Here is a 25,408-nt window from a genome sequence, read left to right on the forward strand (position 1 = left end):
GGGTTGCTTTGTGGATGGGCTTTGCTCGTGGGGCGAGTACTCTGCAAACGCTCACTAACTACTTTTAGAAGAGGGTCGTTGGGCTTGGTCAAGTTCTCTGACCCACTCCTCATAGATCATGGGCTTGCTATGCAGGCCGATAAGGGGAAAAACCTTCTTATGAATATGGTAAGATTTGATTTATAAGAGAAATTTAAAATTTAAATCTCTTACAAATCAAGTTTTATCATGTTAACAGCATAAAAAATATATTTTACACACTAACTTACAAGTAGAAAAGCTCGTATAACAAACATTTGTTAAACATATCATAAGCATATATTTTTTTAAAGGTTTAATTTGATATATTTTCTTGTGTTCCTTTGTTTAAAAAATAAGTAATTGTCACGTAATCCAAGAACACACATCAATTTTTTAAATGAATTGGAGGAAAACTTTGTTCATCGAGTATTATAGGTCACTCCAATAAGATGCACCTTACTTGTTGCTACCATGGCCTATCATAGCTTTGTTAAGGTATAATTAAAATAATTAAACTAATTTTAATTTTAAACTCTAAACTCTACATTTCACCCAACTTATTAGAGAGAATTTGCTCCGGAGAGGTTCTTGGCAGTCACTTCCAACGCAAACCCTCTAAGGTGGTCCTCTCATAACTACATGGGTCCTCAACGGCTCAGCTCACTCCTTTTTTATTCTTCTGTTTGCTAGTGATTTCTCAACCATATTGGTTTGCGTTGGTGACTTATGAACCCAGAAACCATCCATTTATTCTATTTTATAGTAAATCGATTTTGTGTCAATCAGCGATTAGAGATGATTGTATATTATCTTTAAGTCAATTTTATGCATTTGAGATCATATTATGTGTTGAAGCCAAGATGGTCCTTGTAGATTTTTATTTTATTTTCATGTTGATTTCAGTAGTGTTCCACCAAAAGACAGCCCGACTTATGCCATAAAAGCCTCTCGGCAATGAAGTAACACGCAGGGCGAAGGTGGCTGCCATGTCTGTCGAACTGAAAGTAGAAAGAAAAGAATATGGTCATTTGTTGCTTTGTCAATCTACTCGCCACCACCGACAATGTTCCGGAGCCAATAAAACAAAAGGAAACATTTAAAAGCATTAAGGTATATCTTAACAGCCCTTACTTAATTCCATTACCTCACTTGAAGTTACAGTTTGTAAAGGGATTTTGTTGGGTTATCCTCTTTCAAGCCTCACCCTTCCGACTGTATTGGCTTGCATCCTTTACCGAATCTATCATGCTGAGATCCCTTTGCAGTATCAAAAGAATAATTTGCAATCTGCCAAATAGTAACTCTATTTACACATGACACATCAAATATTAGAGTTACAAACTCTTTCAGTGGCTATTCTTCCAAGAAAATAAAAGCAGTAGTTAACAAAATCCATGGGCCCATAGCATCGACTTGCCAATATTAGGACCATCTGTATATGTTTACACTAGGGAGAATACCACCTTGATGAGCATAGAAGTTTGGTGTATGCTACATTAAGTTAAGTGTGACAATTACAGAAATTGATATAGCTGTTAGAAACTCAGCTTGTGAACTCGGGGCCAGAGCCTTTAGCATAAATGATATTGATTATCTAATTGCATGAGTGGCCCGTCTGCTTCAAAATCAATCCTTTTGCCTGAACCTCGGAGCTTGCCAGTGTAAACGCATACTTCCCTCATAAACTCTGTTCATTAAAATAAAAGAAATTATTCATGCAAATAATCAATCAGAACTTTCTATTCTTTTGCTCTAAAATGAAATCAAAGCAAATTTACTCATCCTTACCTTCCATTCCACTCTATTTTGTTAAAAGGTTCTAAGTAACAAAGTTGATGGTAGTCCATTACAAACAATAGAATACAGCATGGTCATTGCACGAACCTGTTTTTGCATCAAGCGTCTTCAATCCCAAGCTGTTTGAGGGAATCTGGACCAATGAGGAATACACGCCTTGGGGTTTGGTATCGGAAAACAACTATTCCTTTATATGCAGCCCTTGGTACACCATCCTGGAAAATTCGGCAAAGCAAGAACGGTTTTTTTTACATGAAAATGCTGGATAAAACGACATTTACAATAACAAGAAGAAGCCTGATCATTGAATAATTCAGATTGTATCTTGTAGCTGTTAATGTACTATAATACAAGTATCACATTTGTATGCGTCTCTGTGTGTATGGAGAGAGAGAGAGAGAGAGAGAGAGCGAGATCATGCGACTTTATCATTATTTTCTTTCGTCAACCTGAGTTTTTTCCCGTTATATCATATGCGATGTAAGGTTCTAGTTTCACAAAATTGCAAATTCTGTGATTCTAGCTTACATGGCAACCGGGTGAAATTTATTTGCTCAATTATATGATAATGATCAGGTGCAATTATTTATCCAGCCAGATAACCAAGCCATTTCCTACTGTCATAACTGAAAGCTCTACCACTTGCATGAGTGCTGAAGAAACACGAGTTATCCAAATATCACCCACTACATTCATATAAAACAAAACATTTTATTCCTAGCAATAGTGCAAATGAAAGGTAAGGTACACAATAACAGTGAGGAACGACCTTCCACTCTTCAAAAATTCCAAATTGGCGTGCGATGCGTTCAAATTCGAACTGGTCTTTGTATTCTATACGTACATCACCATCTATATTATATGCCTTCAGAACAACATCGGTTCCTTGAATCGATTTAGCTTTTTTCACAGTGTCAGCAAAATGCTTTGTGAACTTGTCCTGAAGGTTGAAAGAAATTTTTTGACCATGAGTGTAATGGAGGACACAGCCACTTCAAAAAGAACTAGGATAATTTTTACCTCCATCAGGTAGCTCAAATCCATTGACTTCCAGTCAATCTTTTGGAAAGAAAAGGCAGAAGCAAAGGTCAAATTGAAGATGTAAAGACATGCATTGAATCAAACAAGGCATCATAGTCAGAGAGATTGATACTTACCGGGACATCATTCATCTTAATTGGCTCAAGATATTGTTTAAAGAACTGCCCCAAACTAGAACCCTGAAAGAAATCACATAAAGACTTCACAAATCCAGAGTTATAAAAGATGGATGCATGCACTCACAAGTTGAATCACTAAGCAAAGTCATCAACATTCATTGATGAACCAACAAAAGCTTCATAACATTTACCATCAGCCATAAAGTGGCACTTTGAAATTCTTTCACTTTCAAACAAAGCTTCCAAATCAGCAAATAAATCCAATAGTATATAGGACATAAAATACTTGCTGGCTGATAGAATGGGAGCTTGCATATGGCTACCTTTTTCTAACGGTGCAAACAAGTATTGCATATGGTGACTACCTGGCATTTAGGTTTCCAATCAATTTGTAAAAATAATTTTTTTTCCTCTTGGGGGAAACACAAACATATGCTCATTTCTCTGTACTATTTGTGTTGCAAGGAAAATGTTTTTAACATTGGAAGATTTGGTGGCATAACTACCAAGTTTCAAGAATTTCAATGCATAAACATGCATGCAAAAATATCACTAAATGTTTGCCAAGTAAAAAAATCAATCTATGATTGCATAAGAAGTACGCATGAGATTAAAGGATGACAACAACCAAAATAACATGTAAATTATTATACTTACATGCTCCCCAAAATTATATGTTCTGCAAATTTCTGGACGAATAAATTGTCGACCTTTGTGATTCTCTTTCAACCTCAACCAGTCATCCCAGTAAGTAAGGTTTTGTTAAAGAAGATGTTAAAAAGTGATTGATCAATATAAATGGACAGTCAAATCTAAGCACAAAAATATACTAAACCAACAAGGATATGCCTTCGGCCATTTTGGAGATAGCTCATCCCAAGTAGATCTGGCTAGCATCCAGCCAAGTCCGGGAAAGAAATCAGAACGATAGAGTGCATCTATAGAGACATCAGATGTTAGATCAGGGAGGGAAAGGTACAAAAAAATTCTGGTTCATATAATCATTGAAATCTTTAAAAAAATCATATAATGTATGAATTATACTAAAAGGGGAGAAATTTTGAAAAGAACTCACATGGATCATGCACAAACTGTTTTTGTCCGTTGTCATTCCATGAGGAAACAGCCATTATGGACCTACCACGTTTTGATATAAAAAACAAAAATCAAAGCTACGGAATTTGGAACTATAACTCCTAATTAATATCCTACACATAAGAGGTTGAGTTCACCCAGGATGCGTACTTATCCTTTTCAAGTAGAGCTGCTGTAGCCTCAAAATAATCAAAAAAGTCAGGGGCAATTTCCATATCATCTGTGTCCAGGTACATTTCTTTATCAGTATATACTTTTTCCGCAAACTAAGGGGTGATAGAATTAAAAAAGAAAAAAACTAAGTATGATTAAAAGCAAGACAATCAATTGACCTTCAAGTATGATTACTCGATTGAATTTATGCTTGTAGAACAATTCATCCAATGCCCATTTGTAATGACCTGGAAAAAGCAAGTATATAAGCAGTGAAGTTTTCATGAGTTATAAAAGAAGGAAAATATACTTACTAGCAATTTTGTAGTATGCAATCAACTCTCCAGGCCTTTCCGTTTGCACTGGTTTATAATCCAAGTGCTAAAATAAAGTTGAGTCAGTGTTCAAGAATATAACTAATGATTGACCATTCTACTCACTCTGTAATGGAAGCATTTTAAATAAATCCAACTCTTTATACGACATATAAGCCCATGTCAAACTCATTTACAAGCGCCCAAGAAAATTATTGAAGATATACATTAGATAGTATGATTCAAAACATCTGCATGTTAAACAGTTGCAGGAAATGCTTCCTGTCCACATGAGCTCCAGCTTGGACCAGCACAAACAAGTTCACTTTATTTTACCTCATAAAAATGCAACATCAAAATCATACATTACCTGCATATATGTTAGCTGATCATAACTCAAAGCCTTACTTTTGACATCTGGATTTGATCCGTCCTGGGAAAAAGTGAAAACCATTGTGTCGAGATATTTAGGTACTGTTTGGCCATTGGAATTTTTCATCTCAAACACAAAATTCTCATCTCATCATTACAACTTTCCCAAATCCCCATACAAAATATAATAAACAATTCAACTTTTTCTTAACTTTTTCAAATCCCAAAATAATAATAATATTAAAATATAATATTTTAACATTTAATCTTAAAACTCAAAATTCTCATCTGAGAATTCTTAGTGGCCAAGCAGAACCTAGTCTCATCTAAATCATAGCTAGAGTAATGTTTATGCAGTAATTATTCCCATAAGACAAACCTAAATTTGTGTCAAAGCAAAAAGAATGGTACAAACGTACCTGGGATACAAAAAGAGGATACTTCGAAGCAACAGAACTTTGATATCTGGGAAAAGGAGAATTACGCCAGAGGGTCAGCTGGAGATATGTAAAATTATGTTTAGAAAAAATGCATGAACCTGGAACACATGTGTAAGTGTGAAACATACTTTAAGACGGACTTAATTGTCCTCTCCAGATAATCAGCACGATTGCATGCCATAATCACAACAGCTGCCACTGGCACCTAATAAGTTTGGCAAAACAACTTGTTAGAAGGATTAGAAGTGATAACTTGAGAAAAAGAAACGAAGTTATGAGGCGCCCTAACCTGTTCTTTGTCAGTCAATCTCTGTAGGCCTTTCCCTGAAAAATTAACAAAGAGAGTATGCTAAGTGCCTTGGATCATGTCAAATGGGCACTTAAATATTATCATAATGACATAAAAGAAATGTGTTACTGCAGCAGCAAATTTAATCAATCATTTTGGAGAAAAATACAAGTACCAGATGACCAATCAAAAAGTAAAGAGCTAAGATCAATTGACCGTAGAGCAGCAAAGGCAATAAATGTGTACAATCCATACAAGACAGACATGTATAGAGAGTTACCCAGCATCTTTCAAGGATGAAAAACACAAAACCAAGCCTATCTCTCTCCCTTAATAACACAATGGAAGAAATCTTAAATGACACAATAAAACATGAAAGCAACCTTTCAAGATTATCTTCCACACTCCTTCCCTGTTCTGCAGATATCCAGATATAATTCTATTACTAAAAAATTTCAATAATGGGCTTTTCCCCAGTGTATGGTTCGAATGAGAAGGGAAATCTTGTTGCACCAGTTGCTGGTCTCTGAAGCCCTTGTAATTCCAAACGAGCTATTTTAACATTTCTAATATATTGCCAGCAATTAAAGCTTCAGCTAAACCCAAGAAATTTTGGAAAATATAAACATCTAAACATTGTTACTAATTGGGTTCGATATGTCCAGGAAGGATTTGCTTGGTTACATATTCTTTTGAAAAAAACAAACATAGAACCTGAAGATCAATACATGCTTGCTTTACAGCATCTTCCAATTGTTTAGAAAATAAAAAGAGCCCCTTGGTGATAGGCTTCATTATACTACTTGCTCAATCAATATCCAATGAGCCAAAATTTTCCAAACAGCAATGGTTATCAGATGTTATGCATAGTGAATGAAATATTATGAGATAAAACGAGGGTAAAAAGAAAGTTTATTACAAGTATTGATAAAGACATACTTTCAAGTTCTTCAACAAGGGCCTTCAGTTGTCCACACTCTAGTTCTTGGCGTTTACTTTGATCTGAAATAGTAGCAGTCATACAAGAATAAGTAACAATAATTCTGACTTTTAAGCCACCAGTTAAAGAGAGAGAGAGGAATTGAAGTAAAGGAACAAACTCTTTCGGCTTTCCTGGACTACAGTCTACAACCTAGGAAAGAAACTTCTTAATTTTTAGAAAAAGTATCAACGTTGAGGATTAGACCATACTTCTCCAGATAGAACCTAACAACAGTTATCATTTGTCATTACTAGAAAACTTGGGAACTCATTCAATGATTTAGACAACCGATTGCATATATCACATTTTCCATTGATATGTGAAGCTATTATGCAAAATCGATCCCGACAATCATAGCAACACAACAGCACAAATCACAACTTGGGAACCCATCCAATGATGTAGACTTACTAATTACTCGATAAAGCTTTGTAAAAATTTAACCACGCAATTTATTATTTATTTTTTAAATCTTGGTAATTCACACTTCAGCAATCATAAGTACTTTACTTACAGCTACCTCTGTCGATTACTAAAAGAGACTGAAACAAACCAACCCAACCCACCTTCAAGGACCACAATTCGACCTTGTTGCATGCTTATTTGATCAATTAGCAATCGCATTTGACTCGTGCAATGGCTCTCTGATTCAACCTGTCAAAAACAAATAAAGTAAAAGAAATGCCCAAAAATTAACCTGTAAGAATCACATAATACACAGTTTGAAATGAAGCACGGTTAGGACACGCACCGCTGCAGCAAGGCGGTCGGCATATTCCGATTGCATGCCGAACAGCCGCATCTACGCGAAGCACGGAAAAGAAACAGCAACAACAACAAAAACCATGTGACTTATTTGAAAATTATTACTTAGTTAACTTTCCGAAATCGAAATTTTGCATTCTATAAAAATAATCAGAAAAAAAAAAAAAACAAATAGTTTACCAACATCCTTCCTATTCAGCGTTCAGCAAATCCGTTTGATCAACAAAGAAAAATTAGTGATAGCAAAGCGATGGATTTTGGGTGTGAAATTTCGTCTAAATTGGCCCCCCGGGAGAGGAGGAGGGGGCGGTGGAACACAAACATTAATGCGTCTTTGAAATTGAAAGGGTACCTGGATGTAGATGAAGGCCAAGGCTGCAAGGAGGAGGAGGAACCGATAATCGCAGACTACGTTTGCCATTCTCGATTAAAAAATGATACGTGCGCTGCGTAGCTGAGGGTTTTGGATCTAAAGGATGAATTCAAACTTATTGTCCGGGTTTTAGAGTCTATGATTATAATATTTTATAATCGTCCCCAAAAATTGATAAGTATTAAGAGTAATTATAAATAATATAAGATCGATCGTAAATATCTCTCTTTCTCATCTATCATAAATCACAATTCGGACAAACAAAATTTAAGAAAGTTTGAAAGCTAATGTTCCATGGCTTCGTTACCGTTTAGCTTACTCCGAGTCAACACACATGACCTGCTAACATGCGCCAGTCTTTTGACTTTTTATTTTGTTATTTTTTACTTAAATATTAGACGTAATATATTAAAATACTGTTATTTGAGTTTCATGTGAAATGTTTAGAATGTGCAATAAATATTGTCTGGGCATTTGCTGTTGTGAATTGAGTGGTGTTCTACTTTTATCTACAAGATTTATTTTATCAATTTACTTAATTTTTAAATTTTAAATTTTATAATTTTCAATAACTAGATAAATAAATATTTTATAAATTTTTATAAAATATAACTAGCATTTTTCTTAGCCAGTGTAGTTTCACAATTGGGGGTGTACAGACATCACGTAATCTTTTAAAAAAATGAGTAAATGAAAAATCTATATAAAATAATAATAATTTTTTAATACACATCATATTTTTTTAAAAATGATTACGCGGCGCTTGCAAACTCAACGAAAATACGTAGCATTACTCTATTATCAATCTACTTTTAATTTTTTTTTTTTTTTTAAAACTGAGGTTAGGATGAAAATTGACCTAACATATATAATAAATAAATGGTATTGGATTAGACTAAATACGAAATGTTCAAACTGTTTTAACCTATTTTATACAAATCGGTTGAGATGATCCAAGTATTTCATCCAACCTGATTAACAAATTCTCATAATTTACGGTCATAAATTACCATATTTCATAAGCATTAAGTTATATGAATTACGAATTTTTTTTAAAAAAAGTTGTATGAATTACACATCCATAGTTATACCATCACAAAAGAATCAATATCTAATGTCCATAACTCCAATTAATCAAGATAATCCGAATTCCTAGTATATATCAAAATAAATAAATAAAATGGTGTAAAAAATGTGAATTTCGTGAGTACAATTAACCCCTTTTACCAGTTGCATGCCCGAAATTGTTGATATTGAACACGAAATCCTTAAATTTCGTATTGAGTTTACGTCCGGTTCACAAATGGTACATTGCCAACTCTTATCCAGCGTTGCCTCAGAAAATCCTGCATAAAAACTAGAAAACCCCAGAAATTTACCCCGCTCCATCTGCACTCTGCCAAAATTCTGGGTAAATTTACATATTTTTTTTTTTTTTACCCGGCACAATCTCAATGCAAAAAGTATCTAGACCAGAGTGCTTCTTGCTAATCGAAACTTATCCAGTCCCTGAAGTCTCCATTACAAAACCTCTCAATCAATTCTGAAAAAAAAAAAAAAGAAACAGATTAGAAGAAGAAGAGAAGGTGTAGATTTGAAGAAAGAGAGAAGACGAAGAAGAAAAGGTGCAGATTTTAATCTTACGCACATTGCTTAATGGGGTTAGACAAAGGGTCGTCCTCTAATGCTTTGAGAGAGCCACCACCACCAGCCAGGGAGGACACACCGCTTCTGGGTGGACCACAAGCTTTGTCTTCACAATCCAAGACCTTTGCCAATGTTTTCATTGCTATTGTGGGGGCTGGCGTATTAGGCCTCCCCTACTCTTTCAAGCGCACCGGCTGGGTCATGAGCCTCCTCATGCTCTTCGCCGTGGCCGTTCTCACTCACCACTGCATGATGCTTCTGGTCTACACTCGCCGCAAGCTCGAATCCCTAAAAGAGTTCTCCAAGATTGCGTCTTTTGGCGATTTGGGTTTTACAGTTTGTGGCCCTGTCGGGAGATTTCTTGTTGACATTCTGATTATTTTATCCCAGACTGGTTTTTGTATTGGTTATCTAATTTTCATTGGCAATACTTTAGCCGATCTTATGAATTCGAACCCCCAAATTCTGGGGTTGGCGCCCAAGAGCTTTTACATATGGGGATGTTTGCCGTTTCAGCTGGGGTTGAGTTCGATAGCATCGTTGACCCATTTAGCTCCCTTGAGTATTTTTGCTGATGTGGTTGATCTTGGGGCTATGGGGGTGGTGATGTTTGAGGACGTGTTGGTTTTTCTGAAACAAATGCCTGCTCTGAAGGCATTTGGAGGTCTTTCCGTGTTCTTTTATGGTATGGGTGTGGCCGTTTATTCCTTTGAAGGGATTGGGATGGTTTTGCCATTAGAATCAGAGATGAAAGATAAGGACAAGTTTGGTAGAATTCTGGCCTTGACAATGGCTTTCATTTCCTTGCTTTATGGAGGATTTGGAGCTTTGGGTTACCTCGCTTTTGGGGAAGAAACACAGGACATGATCACAGCTAACTTGGGCGCAGGCTTGGTGAGCACGTTGGTTAAACTCGGTCTGTGTGTGAATCTGTTCTTCACCTTGCCTATAATGATGAACCCCGTTTATGAGATAGTGGAGAGGAAGTTTTGGGATGGCGCCTACTGCCTGTGGCTCAGGTGGTTGCTGGTTTTCTTGGTGAGTTTGGTGGCTTTGTTGGTCCCAAATTTTGCTGATTTCTTGTCTTTGGTGGGGAGTGGTGTTTGCTGTGCTTTGGGATTTGTTTTGCCTGCCGTGTTTCACCTGCTGGTGTTTAAGGAGGAGATGGGGTGGAAAGGATGGTGTTTGGATGTGGGGATTGTGGTTTTAGGAATTGTTCTTGGGGTTTCAGGAACTTGGTATGCTCTGCAAGCAATTCTCTCCTCAAAAATGTATTAATGTCAAACCAGTAATCAACTGTGAATGGTAGCATAGAATCGATTATGATCCGTCTTACCAATGTTGGTAGGAAATGATCTTTCATATATTATGATCTGTCTTACCAATCTTGGTAGGAAATTGTCTTTTACTAGAAGCACGCCCAAGTACAAGGGGGTTGTATGTTTGCAAGAGAGAGCGCGAAGGAAAGGAAAATGAAAAGGTAAAAAATGGAGTTTCAAGTCACAAATAATGAAGGTATGATATTACAATCTCCAAGAAATTGTAATATGTGATGTTCCAGTGGGGGTTGATTACGCTGGCATTTACATTTTATTCTAGAATAGCATGTGATGGAATTGGAAGGCAGTTTTTCCTATTTTCTTGTGGTCTTTAACCTGTTATAAACGTCTCAAGTATGAAATGTCTTTTTTCTCGTCTGTTTCTCCATGGTGCTAGGCTTTCAATTGTCAGCATCGACGTTTGACACAAGCCAATGGCAACTAGGATTTTATCGGACTCGACTTGGAAAAACAGGGACATTACAGGACTGATTTTTCATTTATTTTTTAATAAGAGTGTCAATATGTTATATGACCTGTTAATTCAATAGAAACATAATAAGATAATAGCAGGTTAGGGTTTAATCTTAACGAATTTTGGTCAAAACAGGTTAACATGTTAAGATACAATTGTTTAACGGGTTGATAATGAATCAACTCATTATGACATATTAAGAAAGTTAAAATTATAATTATACCCTTATATTTAAAAGTAAAATTGTTAGAATTTCAATTTTGATAATTTTATTGTTTGAATTGTAATTTTAGATTTGTAGTTAGCTTTATAATTTTTATAAATATTGTGATTTTAAAATTTATATAAAATTATACAAAATTTAATCAGGTCAAACTGATTAACTTCAAACATATTCAACTCATTTATATAAACAGTTTGAAATAAGTCGTATTATATCGTGTTATATTTCATAATATTCACTAATAAGTCAAAACGGGTTGACACGACACGACCCGTTATGTTAATAAATCGTGTTAGGATTTGAGATTTTGATACGATAAACTTAACAAGTCGGATTAAGGTTAAACGATATAGTATAATATATATGTTTTGACACGACACGAACATGATCCGTTAATACAATTTTACAGCCCTAATCTTCTTCATTTATAACAAAATATTACATGTACGACCACAAAATATTTATATTTATTCTCGTTAATTTTCTGATCGGTATTAGCTTGATTGAGTGTGTTAGCTTGGTCCAATGCCAAATCAGAAACCAAAAATTAATTCAAGATTGCATAGAAGACAGATAGCTCCTTGATGACAAGGAACATACTCATCAAGTCGTGTAAAATTCTCTGGATATTAATTTCAACACAACTTAAGACTACCAAAGGAAAATATACATCATCCCAACAAGCTAAGAAAAATAAATGGAAAAAAGAATTTGAAGGAATAAAACCCGGGGATACGCCAGGAGAAATACCCAAAAAAAAGGGGACAAAAATACAAGCACTTGGTGGTTGCAAACTAAAAACATACTAATACAAACCACTCCCAAGCTAGCATCGTATGAATAAAGAGCACTCGGAGAAGATTTTAATGCAGAATAGCACACGCGGATAAGGTGCATAGCCACCCAGCTAAAATGCACTCCAATTATCTGAGGTTCTAGGAGTTTGACTCTCCAGTGACGTTCTAAATGGCCCAGTTCCAAAAGGGTCTGAGTCGTCAAAGGATGGTAATCCATGACCCTGATCAGAGTCTCTACTGCTGCGAACTGAATCAAATCGTGCCAATGTTTCCCGCGGAGCGAAAAATCCACTGTCTTGTGTGTTGAAAGAATCAAATCTTGAGAAACTGTCAAAAGAGGGTCCTAATCCATCGTAATTATGTGGTGAATTGCTTGAATTGAAGAGTGGTGTGCTAGGAACAGAATCGTCAAAACTGAATGCACTCTTCTTCTGGAAAAAGCCACCAGCCTGCGGTGAGTCCGTTCTGATAGGATTTAGACCAAACTCCCCAGATCCAAAGAAATAGTTATCTCCATTTCTTTCAAGATCCGTCCCCTGTGATTCATGTTAGCCAAGGCATTTTTACAAGGCACATTAACTGGGAACCCAGCATGGTAATGAAAACATAAAAGTTCAAACAGCCAACATATATAGCTGTAAAACAAAAACTTTTTCGGCCGCCTATTGAAAAACCACATTGAGAATGTGGTTTTGGTTGAGTTGGTGGCAATCATAAAGAAAAATAATGTGAAATTACAAAAAAGATTTTAAGGCATACATGCTTTTATGATGCGAGATTCTGAATATGTCCTTTACGTCCACTTTTTCAGTTCTTTTTTCCTTCCCCATATGTTTTCTTATTTTATTAACAATTCATTCAAAAAAACATTAAAATATGAATGATAATTTCATGTTTCTAGCATGATAATTGCATGGTGTATAATTTCCCTACCTTGGAAGTACTGATTGGAGGAAGGCCCCAGACTGAGTCAACATCATCATTAGTGTCAAATCCCCAAGTTGGTTCATCAAAACTCTTATCACCAGAAAACACAGACCCAGCACCACCATGATCGCTGTACAAAATAATTACATAGTTAGATATATCTTATAATAATGAAATAAAATGAAGGGGTAAACCAGGAGAAAATGTTTGAATTCGGCCAGGATATAAACTGGCACATTATTAGTACTAAACATAAAGCATAGAAGCAATAGAGAACAGATTAATGACCCATCAAGCAATCAAGTACTACGTTTGTCATGAACGTGAGATATTAAATATGAGAATTTTCCATTCAAAAAATGTGTCATTCCCTTATTACCTATCAAAAAAAAAAAAAATTCCATTCATGGAGAGACAAACAGTCATCACATGTAAATGTTCTTCATGCACGTATGTTTCTAGATCTTACTACTTATAGCTATCATTTGAATAACATGATAACTTAAGTATCACCGTTTAACGATATAGGATACATAAGGAATTATGGTTGAACAATTTCAATCAATATTTAAACTAGACCATCAGAAGGCAATACATGAGGACAAACGGATGTCAAAAAGAATACACAGGGGAAGGTTCTCAGATCAGACAGCATGATATATTTCTTTTCTTTTCTTTCCCTTCTCTCTAAATACCATAGAAATCTTTAAAAGAATACCTTTGATAATCTTTATCACGGGGTGAGGCATCTGCATCTATTGCCTTGTCAAAGTTAAAATCTGGAAATACCCTAGGTGGACTTGAAATAGCACTCCTCACTGCTGGACTGTTAGGAGCACTTTTTGCGGAGTCCTCTTCACTTATATTATGTGCCAATCCATTTTCAACAGCCTGTTCATCCATAATTGGAGGTTTTTCTGGCTTGATATCAGCATCGGGCAAAGAAGCGGCTGTTGGGCTATCAATTGTGGAGGCCTTTTCATTCCTAGCTGATTTAAATTTCTCCCTTGGAGGTGCTATAACATTTTGGACATCCAATGTGAGCTCCTTGACCAAAGTGAACCCTGAACGTAGGAGATTATTAAAAGCCAACACAAATATTACACCGTTTCAAGATTTTTAGGTACAAAAACCACCACATGCAAAACATAAAAAACCATTATCACCTCAGGTGTACAAGCATCAAACCGCAATCAGTGTACCAAACCATTGACAAATGGAAAGTACCAAAATATTCATGTAATTATAATTGAATATAAACTGAAATAACTATTCTCAAGTATTATCATGTAATGGAGCATGATTGGTAACCTAGTGCAAAACATGCAAAAAGGTGAACACCTCTTAATGTGTCTCACCACAGTTACAAAAGAAGAATACTTTGATGCTTGTGGAATAATTTTTGCATACCTTCATCTTCAAACTTATCCCAATCTTCATCCCAGTCAGCAGCACCTTGTTGGACACCAGGTTGCCAGCCTATGATAATAAAAAGAAACATATAACACTTCCAGTCAGTGCTGTATAACAGAAAAGGTAAACCCAACGACAACACTAACAGAATGAATAGAATACACTGGATTATTGTTCACAGGTGATGCTAGGAAGGGAGGACAGCATGCTGAGGGTTCATGCAGGAGATTCTAAGTTCTCGTTTTCTTCTTATTAAAGCATATTAACCTGTCACAGGAGCTGTGAGTTCCGTTTGAAAAATATTTCGAGAGTGAAGGTTCCTTCCAAGGTGGCTTTTTTCAGTTGGGTGGTATCCCTTGGCAAAGTTTTGACAACAGATAATCTTAGGAGGAGAGGTATGTACATAGCTGATTGGTGTCTCATGTGCAAGAAGGTTGGAGAATCTGTTAATCATCCATTTCTTCACTGTGAAGTGGCCATGTTTTTGTCGAATGAGATTTTTAATCAGACAGGTTTACTGTGGGTGATGCCTAAGGAAGTGGTGGATTTATTGGCAGGGTGCTATGGATTAAAGGGAAGAAAGTATGCTGCTGATATTTGGAAGATGATCCCTTCATGTCTCATATGGTGTCTATGGCATGAAAGGAATGGGAGATGTTTCGAAGACAAAGAACGTTTGATGGTAGAACTTAGGGATTTTTTCTTTAGTACTTCATGTTTGTCGGCTAAAATTCTTGTAATGGAAGATGATAACTTTCAGAACTTGTTTTAGATTTTCTTTTGTTATTAGAAAGATGTAGATTTTTCCTTTGTAAATGTCCCGTGTACTTGGGCTTTGCCTATTCTTCAAAAAAAAAAAAGGAAAGAGATATGCAAATAATATGGGCAGCAATACCCAACACAACACAATAGCATTCTTCTCAATAATCAAAACCCAGCCTTGGTACATAATTTACTATTTCACAAGAAAAATGGGGATACGGTTATAATAGTAAACTATTTCTATTTGTTGTAAATGGAAAATACAAAGCAATTTAAGTTCTTACTTGTAGAAAGTTTCATGGGCAAGTGAAAATGCTTTCTCCAACCATAATTTCAAAGAGAAATAAGAATCGACATCGTAAAGGAACCTACCTAAAGCCTAAAAGGTCACACTCAAACTTATTCCAGTGCTCTATAAAAGGTTTTGGAAAGCCAAAGAAAGATCTTGAAAATGCCAAGGAGGCTCATGAGAACACATATATCGTGAGTCTTAATTCTTTCTGGTTTAGACAAAGTTTCCAGTTGAAGTTACACATTAGCATCCTTTTTTATTGGGTTTTATTTTTGTTGCTGAAGTTACACATTACCATCCTATTAAAGTCAAGCCTTTGCCACCTGCCGTTACTTATATTGGGATATGCTTCCATTGATCATACCCTCCGAGTTATGGCATAGGACATAACCAGTTGACTCAACGACCCACTAGAATTAACATATCTACAACTACAATCCTGAGCAATCACCATCTTAAAAAATAAAAGACAGACGTGGAGAATGTCATGTGGATGCCACATAACACAGTAAAAAATGTGGAGGATGACTGAGACTGCCTAACTCGGTAAATGGAATAAAAAATACATGGAAAGTATCACAGAAATGTACCGAATGGAAGCTCAGTTAATGTTGTTGGTTTTGCACGTAACCCATATGTCTTACAACGCTCATTTAGAGCTTTCACTAGCTTATCAAGATCTGATTGGATATGATCAGCACGGACCTGAAAGTTTCAGCAAATGAACTTTAAAACTTTTCTCAAAATGCCTACATGGGACTATATTAGTTACAACATACCTGGAGTACACCGTCAGCACTACCATCCTGTTCCATCTTGACAATTGCCTGATATAGATCCATTTTCTTGTCCTGTAAATGAATAGCACCAGACTTTTAAACATAAATATAACAGTAAGCAATGTTTAATGTCAGACTTTTAATACTTGAATGAGCAATGGAAGGCTCCTTATATTTTATTCATGAAAAAAGGTAACAGATACCTGTAAATCACGAAATGTAGCTTCTTCAATGGTTAACTTGGAGGCTACATCACCAACTTGCTTGTATTTCTCTTCATATTTCTTGGCCAGGGACTCAACCTGAAGCACATATGCAGTTCGATGGGCAAATACTTATAAAAGAAGGATGAAATGTACAAAAGCTCTGCATCCAAAAGATACCTCACGTTTATCGGCAGATGTCCTTTCAGTGATCTCATTAAGGCGATTGTCACATCTGCTCTTGTATAGAACCTAGTACCAAAATGAAAAAGACATTTAGGTAAAATAAAGAAAAATAATGATGCATTATTGCTTCTAATACTACATACAAAGTGTGCAAGACTGCAAGGGTAATGGTACGACACATATTTAGTTCCCAGACAAGGAAATGTGATGTTTTTGCATGGTTCTTCCAGCTTAACATACAGTACAATCAAGAAATCTTTCCAGGGAAAGAGAAAAGGTCTACAAACAAGATGATAATGTTGTCAAGTAGAATTTTTATGGAGAAAAGTAACATAATCATACAACCAATACATGTCCTTAGTGCTAGTACCAAAATGTTTTTATTTTAATCATCAGGACTGGAGTACATGGGTATGCAGAGAATTGCATATTAGGAAGCTCTTTGCCTTTTGTCCTTACCACTTATATGCCTAATGCTCACATAATATGCATCCACAATCAACGTCAACTTCTTGCACATATGCAAAAAGTATATAATGTGACAAGTCGCCCTCTTCAGTGATTAATCATATGCAACCAATATTTCTGACTTGGAAATCTTTAACTTACCAAAAGCAGCTACTAGATCTCCATCAACAATAACAAGTGCACACATCAGATGGCACATAATCTTCAAAAAGAAAGAAAGAACATTAAGTACTCACAAGTTCCTGCATTTTAACACGGTAAAACTCAATTTTCTGTCTAGATTCCAGCATTTCCTTCTCCAGTTCTCCTACCTACCATGGACAAAAGGAGTCAGGTCCAGAGGATCAAAGGGAAGAACTTAAAAAAATATAGAAAAGCTATATAAATCTAGAAAAGCTAAACAGACTTTTCTTTTTTCTTTTTTTTTTTTATAATTTTGGTTGCTATATAAAGAGGTTGCGGAGAAGCATGGGCTTCGAAGTGAAAATAATGCATGAAGAAAGAACATGAATTTAACACTGATGTGGATCCATTTGAAGGGGAGGACGGAATGATGCTAGCAAGTGGCCCAATGCGATTGAAAACCTGTTTCTCTTGCAGTTTGATCATGAAATCATTACTTGTTCACCTTTCATCATTAGTCACATCCAAAACATGGTATTGTAAGGAGTAGTGTACAATTGTAATCAAATGGAGAACCAACCAAAGTAACCAACTGCTATTTAAAAACCTATTTCTATTGCTATATACATAGATATGGTAAATTATGAGAATACAGGAAATGTTCTAAAAAGGTAAAATAGCTCAAAAAGGGAAATATGAGAAATGGAGTTAGAATAAGTGCCTTTTTATCAGCCTCAGTTGCTTCTTGGAACCTTGAGTTGAGCGAGTTCTGCTCCTCTGTACTGAGCTGATTTACGAGGTGCTTCTCCAACACTGGAACTTTAGACTTCTGCTGATTGGCCTGTGACCCTTCAGCCTGGGGAACAGGAACTGGCCTTGGAGGCTTTGCTGCAGCAGCAGTTGTTATGTGCCGAGCACCAGAACTAGGCATCCCTTGCTGTTGTTGAAAACCTTTGAACAAATAAAGTAAATATAGGAGCTAATTGTCATTCAATTATACCAGTTAATATAAACTAAATGATTAGTAGTGGAGAATGGTACCAGATGGAGGTCGCCATGCTGCATTGGTGTAGTTGGTCATAGGTTGCCCTGGGATCGGTAAATCAAACATAATGTTGCTTGGAAGCACTGCTGGAGGAGGACGTCCTTCTCTATACCGCTCCATCAAATACAGAGCAATACAGAACTCCCTGTGAGAAAGCATGCTATCATTATCCTGATCAGATAAGTCCCACACCTGCTTTAAAACATCTGGAAAGTATAAAACATATACTACAGTGAGAACAATGTGATTGCGTGATTAAAGTATTCTAGGGAGTATATGATTAAACATGTCAGAGAAATTAGACAAAAGAAAAAGACATAGCCTTATTAAAAAGAACTATTGGCAAAGGAACAAAAGAAATGCACTCAACGAGAATTAGAATTTAAACAAATATCAAGGCTCACATTTTCCAGACCTAAGCCAATCTTTGGAATCCAACTAGCTTAGAAACTTGTGTAAAACACACATAGGTGATCCAGCAGCCAAGTTCCTACAATAAGTCCAAGGGGTTGGCCCAAGTGGTGAAGGCCTTGGTCTTGGGGTATCACTCCATTCAAGGTCCAAGGTTCAACACCTCATGGGTACAAACAATCCTTTGGGGACACACCCCTGGTGAAAAGCCAACGATTTAACCAATTTTGTGTAGGGAAACTTCCGAGGAGGCGGTGCACGGGACCGAGGTTTACTCTGAAGGGGTGGGTCCGTAGGGCCCTGCCTTGGAGAGGTTCCCCGACATTAAAAAAAAAAAAAAAAAAAAAAAATTCCGACATCATCTAGGTTGTTCAACTGGAAAATTTGGCACTTGAAGCCATAGACTAAATAATATAAACCACCATAACAGTAAGAAGTTAAACAGGAAGGAGCAAAATAGCAATCCACAACCACTGATTGGGATAAGGGAAGCTTTAAACTGATTTTACTTATTACATATTCAGACTAACAGAACATACAAAGACGAACCACGTTGGAAGTTTAGTAATAGGCAAAAAATACGGATAAAATTCAATGATGAAAAAATAGTTTCTACCTCTGGGCAGTCCCCAACTCAGAAATAAATTGCGGGCTTCTTCACCGGTGATTCTCCCATCTTTGTCTTTGTCTACTTCCATGAATACTTTGGTATACTTCTGAACATCAGTCGGAGTCATCCTAGGCCATGCCAGCTGGGACGGACTGGAAGCAGAACTCTCAGCTCCCATTGATATTCCAGCTGAACTAGATGCAGTAGTCTGTGTTGAAAGCTTCTGGTTCTGATTCACAAGTGACTGGACCTGTGGGAGCTGACCACCAACAGGTTGCATTAGTCGACTCTGCAAAGAATCATGAGTGTTTGGCCTAACAGGAGGCTGGGTCCCCACAGATACTGGGACAAAGGTTGATGAGACCTGCAAATTGCCTGCAGGAACCGTAGGTGCAGAAGAACCTTGCTTTGGTTGAGATGGGGTAGCCGAAAAAGCATCACCTCCGAAAACTGAGTGAGAAGAAAACCCGTTTCCAGATGTATTCATTCCAGATGTAGCCTGTGATCTAGGCGGCAATGCAGCAGTTGACCCAGATGTTGCCAGTCCAAATCCGTCATGAGTTGTTGAGGGACCCATTCCACTGGATGGGACTTGTGAGGCACTTCCTGGTGAAGCTGCACCTGCCCTTCCACCTACCCAATCACTTGAAATGCTTGAGTTTGGAGGGCGAAGCCCAGTAACAGTACCTCCGGTTGGTAATCCTTGTGGAGGCCTCATCAACTGACTTCCTTCTGAAGTAAAATGCTGCTGCTGTACACCTGCATTTGGAGGTACTTGCGGTCCCCTGAACCCAAGATTGGGGGAGGGCATTGAAGTAACAGTACCAACCTGAGTGGTGGTTGCTGCTGCAGAAGAATTGACCTGAGGAGCAGGCATGGCAGTAAAATGGATATGGGGTGCGGGTATTTTTGTTGAAGCCGGCCCATATAATGCTGCCTTCACTATTTCGGGGGTTAGGTCTCGTTTACTCTGTGCCACAGTAACAAGTTTAAGGGCATTATAGAACTCTGTCCGACCAAGGAAACCACTCTGGCTCTGGTTAGCAATTGCCCATACCTGAAGATAATAAGATAAGACACCAATATAAAGTGAAACTGATTAAATCAGATACAATCTCGAGTTTAGTAATTCCATAATTTTGTCCTTCTATTTTGCAAAATAAAGTTAAGCCCCAGAGGGAGGCAGCCATGTACACAAAAAAGTATACAGAGAAGACCAACCCTAAAAAATTCGCAAACAATAAGGTTTCGGTAAATAAAATCTAAAAAATTAAGAAATTAAGTGGAATAAGGAAACATCACTCAGAAAAAGAACAAGAACACGTCTCAAAAAATAAGAACTGCCATAATGCATGAGCCATTCTCTCCCATGGCCAACTCTCACTTACTGATCTTGCTCAATGAGAAAGTTAACCACTAAAACCAAGAAGAGAAAAAAAATATGAAATTGCAAACATCTCTAACAACTATCAAGGGAATAAAAGAACCCAAAAACTCTCCATCTCTCTTGAGTGTATACACCATTTCACCATGAGAGATCTCTTTTAAGCAAGTTTTCCAGCACGAGAGCTTTCAAAAGAGAGAGAAAAAAAAAACACTAACCCAGTAGGAGCACCACAAGTAATCCAAATCCAAGGAAGGTCATCTGGCTCTATCCCAGAAGAACCTAATGAAATAGTTGAACCTCAGGTTTTTTAATGATAGCTTGCCACCATGCTAGCATATCCTCTCCAACCCCAAACAAAGCTCCTTTAAAAAGGAGTAAAACAAATTAACATAGAGCTACTTCCCAATCCAAAATTGAGAACTCCAACATAAGAAACCTATAGAAGGAACTGTATAGTCAGCTCATTTTTCATTTTTAGCCTCCTAAAGAAAAAAAATGAATCTCTCAACACTATACTGCACATCAAACATGAAATGCATCCCCAGATAAATGAATTAACAACCTTCATCTTCCTACTCCTATCTTTTCTACAAGACTAACCCCACGGGATCTACTCATTTCCAAAGCACAATCATCCCAACCAACCACATGCTCTAAGGCCACCACCTTTCAAGTTTCACACAAAGCCATTCCTTTCCACAATAAACCTCAAAAGCCAATAACCCACAAATGGCTAAGTGATCATCCAAACATATTCTTAGGAAATCCCAAATTTTTACTTCCACTGCCAACAATATTTACTTAAAGTACACATATATACGTGTCAATATAAAAAAAATAAAAATAAAAAAATGGAGAGGTTCAAAGGACCCTGCCTTGGAGAGGTTCCCTAAAATAAAAATAAATAAATATATATAAGACAATTGGAATAAGTTACCATAGTTCTTTAATTCTAATTCTCTCTTTCCTTACAAATTTTCTACCCAAAAAGAGAGCAACGTGATTTTTTTTTTAAAATGATGTGGAGTCTTAGCAAGGTAACCTGCCCTTGGGGAGTGAACTCCAGACACATGAGCACATCCACCAAAATCGTGTATAAGTAATTTAGGAGAACTACTAGTGCTGAATCGTACCTAGGATGTCTGAGTCTACAGCTCAGGCGAACTGTGCCCTTTTACCACTATCTTGCACCCCAACGGGTAGGGCAACAAGATTTGAATTGGTCCTATTATATGAAGTATATTGGGTTTCTTCGCAAGTCTCTTATATGAGTTATAAGTGACACATTATTCCAATGTTCACATCCTATAAATGATTGATTGAAAGTTATAAAGAAAATAAATAGTTGTGATTCTATTTCACTGACAATACACGACCCTTACAAATCCAATCTCAAAAAAGAATATATTTAGGCCTCGTTTGGATACTAAGAATATCTCAAAATATCTGTGAATAGTAGTGAAATAGTTTGAGTTAAGATGTTTTATTGGGTTTTGTGATATGAGAGAGAAAAAGTTGAATAAAAATATTGTAAAGTTAAAAAATTGTTTGAATATAATTTTTTAAAATTATTTTTGTTTGGAATTTTGGAAAATTTTTATAGGGTTTTGTGTTTTCACTGTTTTGTTTAAGAGTTTGGAAAAGTTGTAAAGATTAGGTAATGATTAGATAAAAAAGTTGAAGATTTGAAGTTAAAAGGTGTTTTGTGTTTGAGTGATGTTTGGAAATGAAATATCTAAAAATATATGAAAACACCTAAGAACAATTGTGTTCCCAAACGGTCCCTCACCAACTATTATGCTCAACTATATCTTGCACTTATAGGGTACCAGACTACTAGGACCCAAAAGTATATCAGTTCATACCGATAAAATTGACTGTAAAGCTTGTTAACAACCAGCACAGGAACTTATGCCTTGAGTGTGTAGCTTTGCCTCAAAAGCAGAAATTCTAAAATATTTAGATGATCAGATTGTTCTGAAACAACCATCTTCCATTTAATTACGTTCAAATTGTTCATGGGGGTAGAAACAAGAGTTTGGCTGGACTATGTGACGAAGTTGATAAGTTTGGATAAGACTAGGTGACTAAGATGATAGACTTCATCTCATTTTTGATTTTGTAATATGGATGAATGTAAAACACTTTGACTTTATCTATAACTATTTTGATTTTATCTAGAAGTTGTTAGGAAGTGTTTTAGATAAGTCAAGAGTGTAAAAATCGAGTTCCAAGAGTTTTCGTATTATCCAGAGAAGAATTTGAATGACAGACTGCTACTACTGAGAAGATAAAATGTCAGGTGTCAGCATCCCGTTAGAAGAGTCCGTCGCGACAAAGTCAATCCGTCAGCAGAATCCTATTGCAATTCAAACTATTTTCAGATTGTTTATTTAAGGGATCATACTGATTAGGATATGTAGAGATTCAATTCTGGATATTTTCTAGAGCACTTTCCAATGCATATTTTGGTGAGAAAATTCTTTGGAGAATTTTCTTACTATTTCTCTCAAAGAGTGTGATCGTTGATCCAAAATTGAGATTGAGTGAAAGTGATTTAGTCGCTAGAGTTCCAAGAAAAAAGTTAATGTTTGAAGATTGTCAAATGTTCTAGCCGCTACTGTGGTAGAGACAAACGGGTCATTTGTCTGATCAAGTAAAAGAGTCAATTGACAAAGGTTTTGTAATTAAAACTTTCTTGTAACTGATTTTCAAATAATATAAGTCACTTTTATGGGTTTAGTTGCTCCGTAGGGTTTTATCTTTAAATAATTCTTTAAAGGGTTTCCCTTCGTTACTAATCTTGGTGTTATGCAATTGATTTATTTTATGTTAATGCTTTCTTATCATATAATTGCATGATTGACGACTAACCAATTTGTTGAATGAATTGGTACGACATTGCATTACAATATTGGGAGATTTGGGTAATTTCAATGGATACGGTGATTTACAAATTAAGTCTTCTATGCACTACTAAATTGTATTTCCATAATCAAATTCTCAAAGACCCGTGTAAGAAAATAACATTTCTTGGCCCCTTGCTACCACAATCTGCCTTAAAAACTGAGTTCGAGAAAGTACACTGAATAATGCACCAAAATGGAGTAAGTAGTAACAGCTAAGCACAATATAGGCGTACTAAAAACCTTTTCAGAACAAAACAAAACGATACGAATTCCAGAACTAAATTAAGCTTCAAAAAACCAGTATCAATCAGAGAACTGTGAAATTGTAAGCTAACGTCAACAGCATAAGCCACTCACGGACTAATTTATAATCAATCCGATCCATGGTACAGACAACGAATTAAATTACGCGCAAACACACAGACAGGTACACACACATATCTATATGTACAGAGACAGAGAGAGGAAGAGAGGGTGACCTGCGCAAGAACCTGCTTGGACAAACCGGAGCCTTGGAAGAAGGACACGGCTTCCGTGCCACTGATTCTTCCATCACGGTCCAAATCGGCTCGGCGGAAATACGCATCAAATAGATCCACATTCGGCGCTTGATTCTGCGCCGACGCCATCTGCGTGGATGCAGCAGCAGCACCAGGGGATTACCTTCTAACTCTTCCAACTCTCGCAGATTAGAACATGGAGTCAAAGCCAATCGGAGTCCGTGTGCAAGAGGAGCGGAAACCGAGGCCAAAATTCGAGACCCTAAATCGGATAATTTGATTGCTTTGGCCTCTGCTTCCAAGAAAGTTTTTTTTTATTCAAACAAAGAAGATGGAAAGATGGAGACGGCAACAAGGAGTTCGAAGCCTTTTTGTTTTTTTTTTTTTTTTTTAAATTAAAATTAAAATAAAAATCGTTGTTAAATTACCTGAGGACAAAAGTACTCCCGTTTTTATTGCTATATTTCAATAATACCGTAGGCCCAGTCACCGAGTACGGCCCATTGTACGATAATATTTAACAGCTCGTTGAGATTTTAATAACAAAAATTGTATAAGTAATTATTTTTATATATTTTTTTTTGTGTATTCTCTTAATCTAATTAGTTATGTTATTTTTTAATATAAAATAATTATTTTAACTAATTATATAATTAGAATGTTCAAAAAATTTGTAAAAATAACTGTATATAGCTATTAAGAATGTTTCCCATCACCTTAAATGTAACTGTTCACTTGTATGATGTAAAACAATGCCAACGTAATATGTCTAAAAACACTCCGATGTCTAAGTCAGTAAATATTCCACTCAAGTAATTAAGAATTTAAATCTTAATTGTCTTTAGGGTTACTTGATATATATAGAGGTTTCTTGTTGGATTAGCTCAGCACTATATGATATCACATTTATGTGATGTCTATCTTGTACAGTATTTATCAATTCAGATAATCTCTAAGTAACCGAAACAGTCACATACATGCATGAATTCATTCTCTTTCACGTAAGGCAGCGTGTAGCATGTAGATCTCTACTAGGCTTGGGCTCTCTATTTTCTAATAAATGTAGTGTTATATGTAGATATGATCTTAGATATAATATTATATGTATTAAGTGAGAGTTTTGTGGCCAAAGCATATCTCAAGATTGAAATAGTGGATAGGTTAAAATAGT

General features: G+C 36.3%; 3 protein-coding genes across 4 annotated transcripts; 1 reads left to right on the forward strand and 2 right to left on the reverse strand.

The window, feature by feature from the left end:
* Positions 1–1,300: 1,300 nt before the first annotated feature.
* LOC122313559 (alpha-1,3-mannosyl-glycoprotein 2-beta-N-acetylglucosaminyltransferase-like) lies at positions 1,301–8,067 on the reverse strand. 2 transcript variants are annotated; one of them, XM_043128669.1, is made up of 20 exons: positions 7,741–8,067; positions 7,569–7,579; positions 7,375–7,425; positions 7,190–7,277; positions 6,581–6,643; positions 5,642–5,676; positions 5,481–5,557; positions 5,332–5,377; positions 4,911–4,973; positions 4,541–4,607; positions 4,406–4,474; positions 4,224–4,293; positions 4,054–4,115; positions 3,826–3,916; positions 3,636–3,729; positions 2,976–3,038; positions 2,839–2,877; positions 2,588–2,758; positions 1,906–2,033; positions 1,301–1,708 (listed from the first exon to the last, which is right to left on the reverse strand). In XM_043128669.1, exons 2-19 carry the CDS (start codon positions 7,572–7,574, stop codon positions 1,917–1,919), a joined length of 1,272 nt encoding a protein of 423 aa, XP_042984603.1. In that variant the 5' UTR covers positions 7,575–7,579; positions 7,741–8,067; the 3' UTR covers positions 1,301–1,708; positions 1,906–1,916. The 2 variants fall into 2 exon arrangements, with proteins under 2 accessions (XP_042984603.1, XP_042984602.1); XM_043128668.1 differs by lacking the exon at positions 7,569–7,579.
* Positions 8,068–9,068: 1,001 nt separating this feature from the next.
* LOC122313560 (amino acid transporter AVT3B-like) lies at positions 9,069–11,115 on the forward strand. The gene has a single exon (XM_043128670.1). It carries the CDS (start codon positions 9,418–9,420, stop codon positions 10,684–10,686), a length of 1,269 nt encoding a protein of 422 aa, XP_042984604.1. The 5' UTR covers positions 9,069–9,417; the 3' UTR covers positions 10,687–11,115.
* Positions 11,116–12,033: 918 nt separating this feature from the next.
* Positions 12,034–24,592, reverse strand: LOC122313152 (actin cytoskeleton-regulatory complex protein PAN1-like). The gene is made up of 13 exons (XM_043127906.1): positions 24,217–24,592; positions 19,448–20,498; positions 18,417–18,626; positions 18,097–18,326; positions 17,489–17,563; positions 16,779–16,850; positions 16,599–16,697; positions 16,396–16,467; positions 16,207–16,321; positions 14,560–14,628; positions 13,868–14,213; positions 13,156–13,279; positions 12,034–12,758 (listed from the first exon to the last, which is right to left on the reverse strand). Exons 1-13 carry the CDS (start codon positions 24,364–24,366, stop codon positions 12,333–12,335), a joined length of 3,039 nt encoding a protein of 1,012 aa, XP_042983840.1. The 5' UTR covers positions 24,367–24,592; the 3' UTR covers positions 12,034–12,332.
* Positions 24,593–25,408: the final 816 nt, after the last annotated feature.

The sequence above is a fragment of the Carya illinoinensis genome, chromosome 6 (assembly GCF_018687715.1).
Source record: "Carya illinoinensis cultivar Pawnee chromosome 6, C.illinoinensisPawnee_v1, whole genome shotgun sequence".
NCBI lineage: Eukaryota > Viridiplantae > Streptophyta > Magnoliopsida > Fagales > Juglandaceae > Carya > Carya illinoinensis.

Bases quoted from the DNA above. Each gene is read 5' to 3' on its own strand.
- LOC122313559 (XM_043128668.1), bottom strand. From the start codon at position 7,809: ATGGCAAACGTAGTCTGCGATTATCGGTTCCTCCTCCTCCTTGCAGCC. The intron at 7,426-7,740 runs GTACCCTTTCAA...TGCTTCGCGTAG, and splicing joins TGGCCTTCATCTACATCCAG to ATGCGGCTGTTCGGCATGCA. The intron at 4,116-4,223 runs GTACGCATCCTG...AAAACGTGGTAG, and splicing joins GCTCTACTTGAAAAGGATAA to GTCCATAATGGCTGTTTCCT.
- LOC122313560 (XM_043128670.1), top strand. From the start codon at position 9,418: ATGGGGTTAGACAAAGGGTCGTCCTCTAATGCTTTGAGAGAGCCACCA.
- LOC122313152 (XM_043127906.1), bottom strand. From the start codon at position 24,366: ATGGCGTCGGCGCAGAATCAAGCGCCGAATGTGGATCTATTTGATGCG. The intron at 18,327-18,416 runs GTACCATTCTCC...ATTTGTTCAAAG, and splicing joins AGCATGGCGACCTCCATCTG to GTTTTCAACAACAGCAAGGG. The intron at 14,629-16,206 runs GTACATTTCTGT...TTATTATCATAG, and splicing joins ATTAACTGAGCTTCCATTCG to GCTGGCAACCTGGTGTCCAA.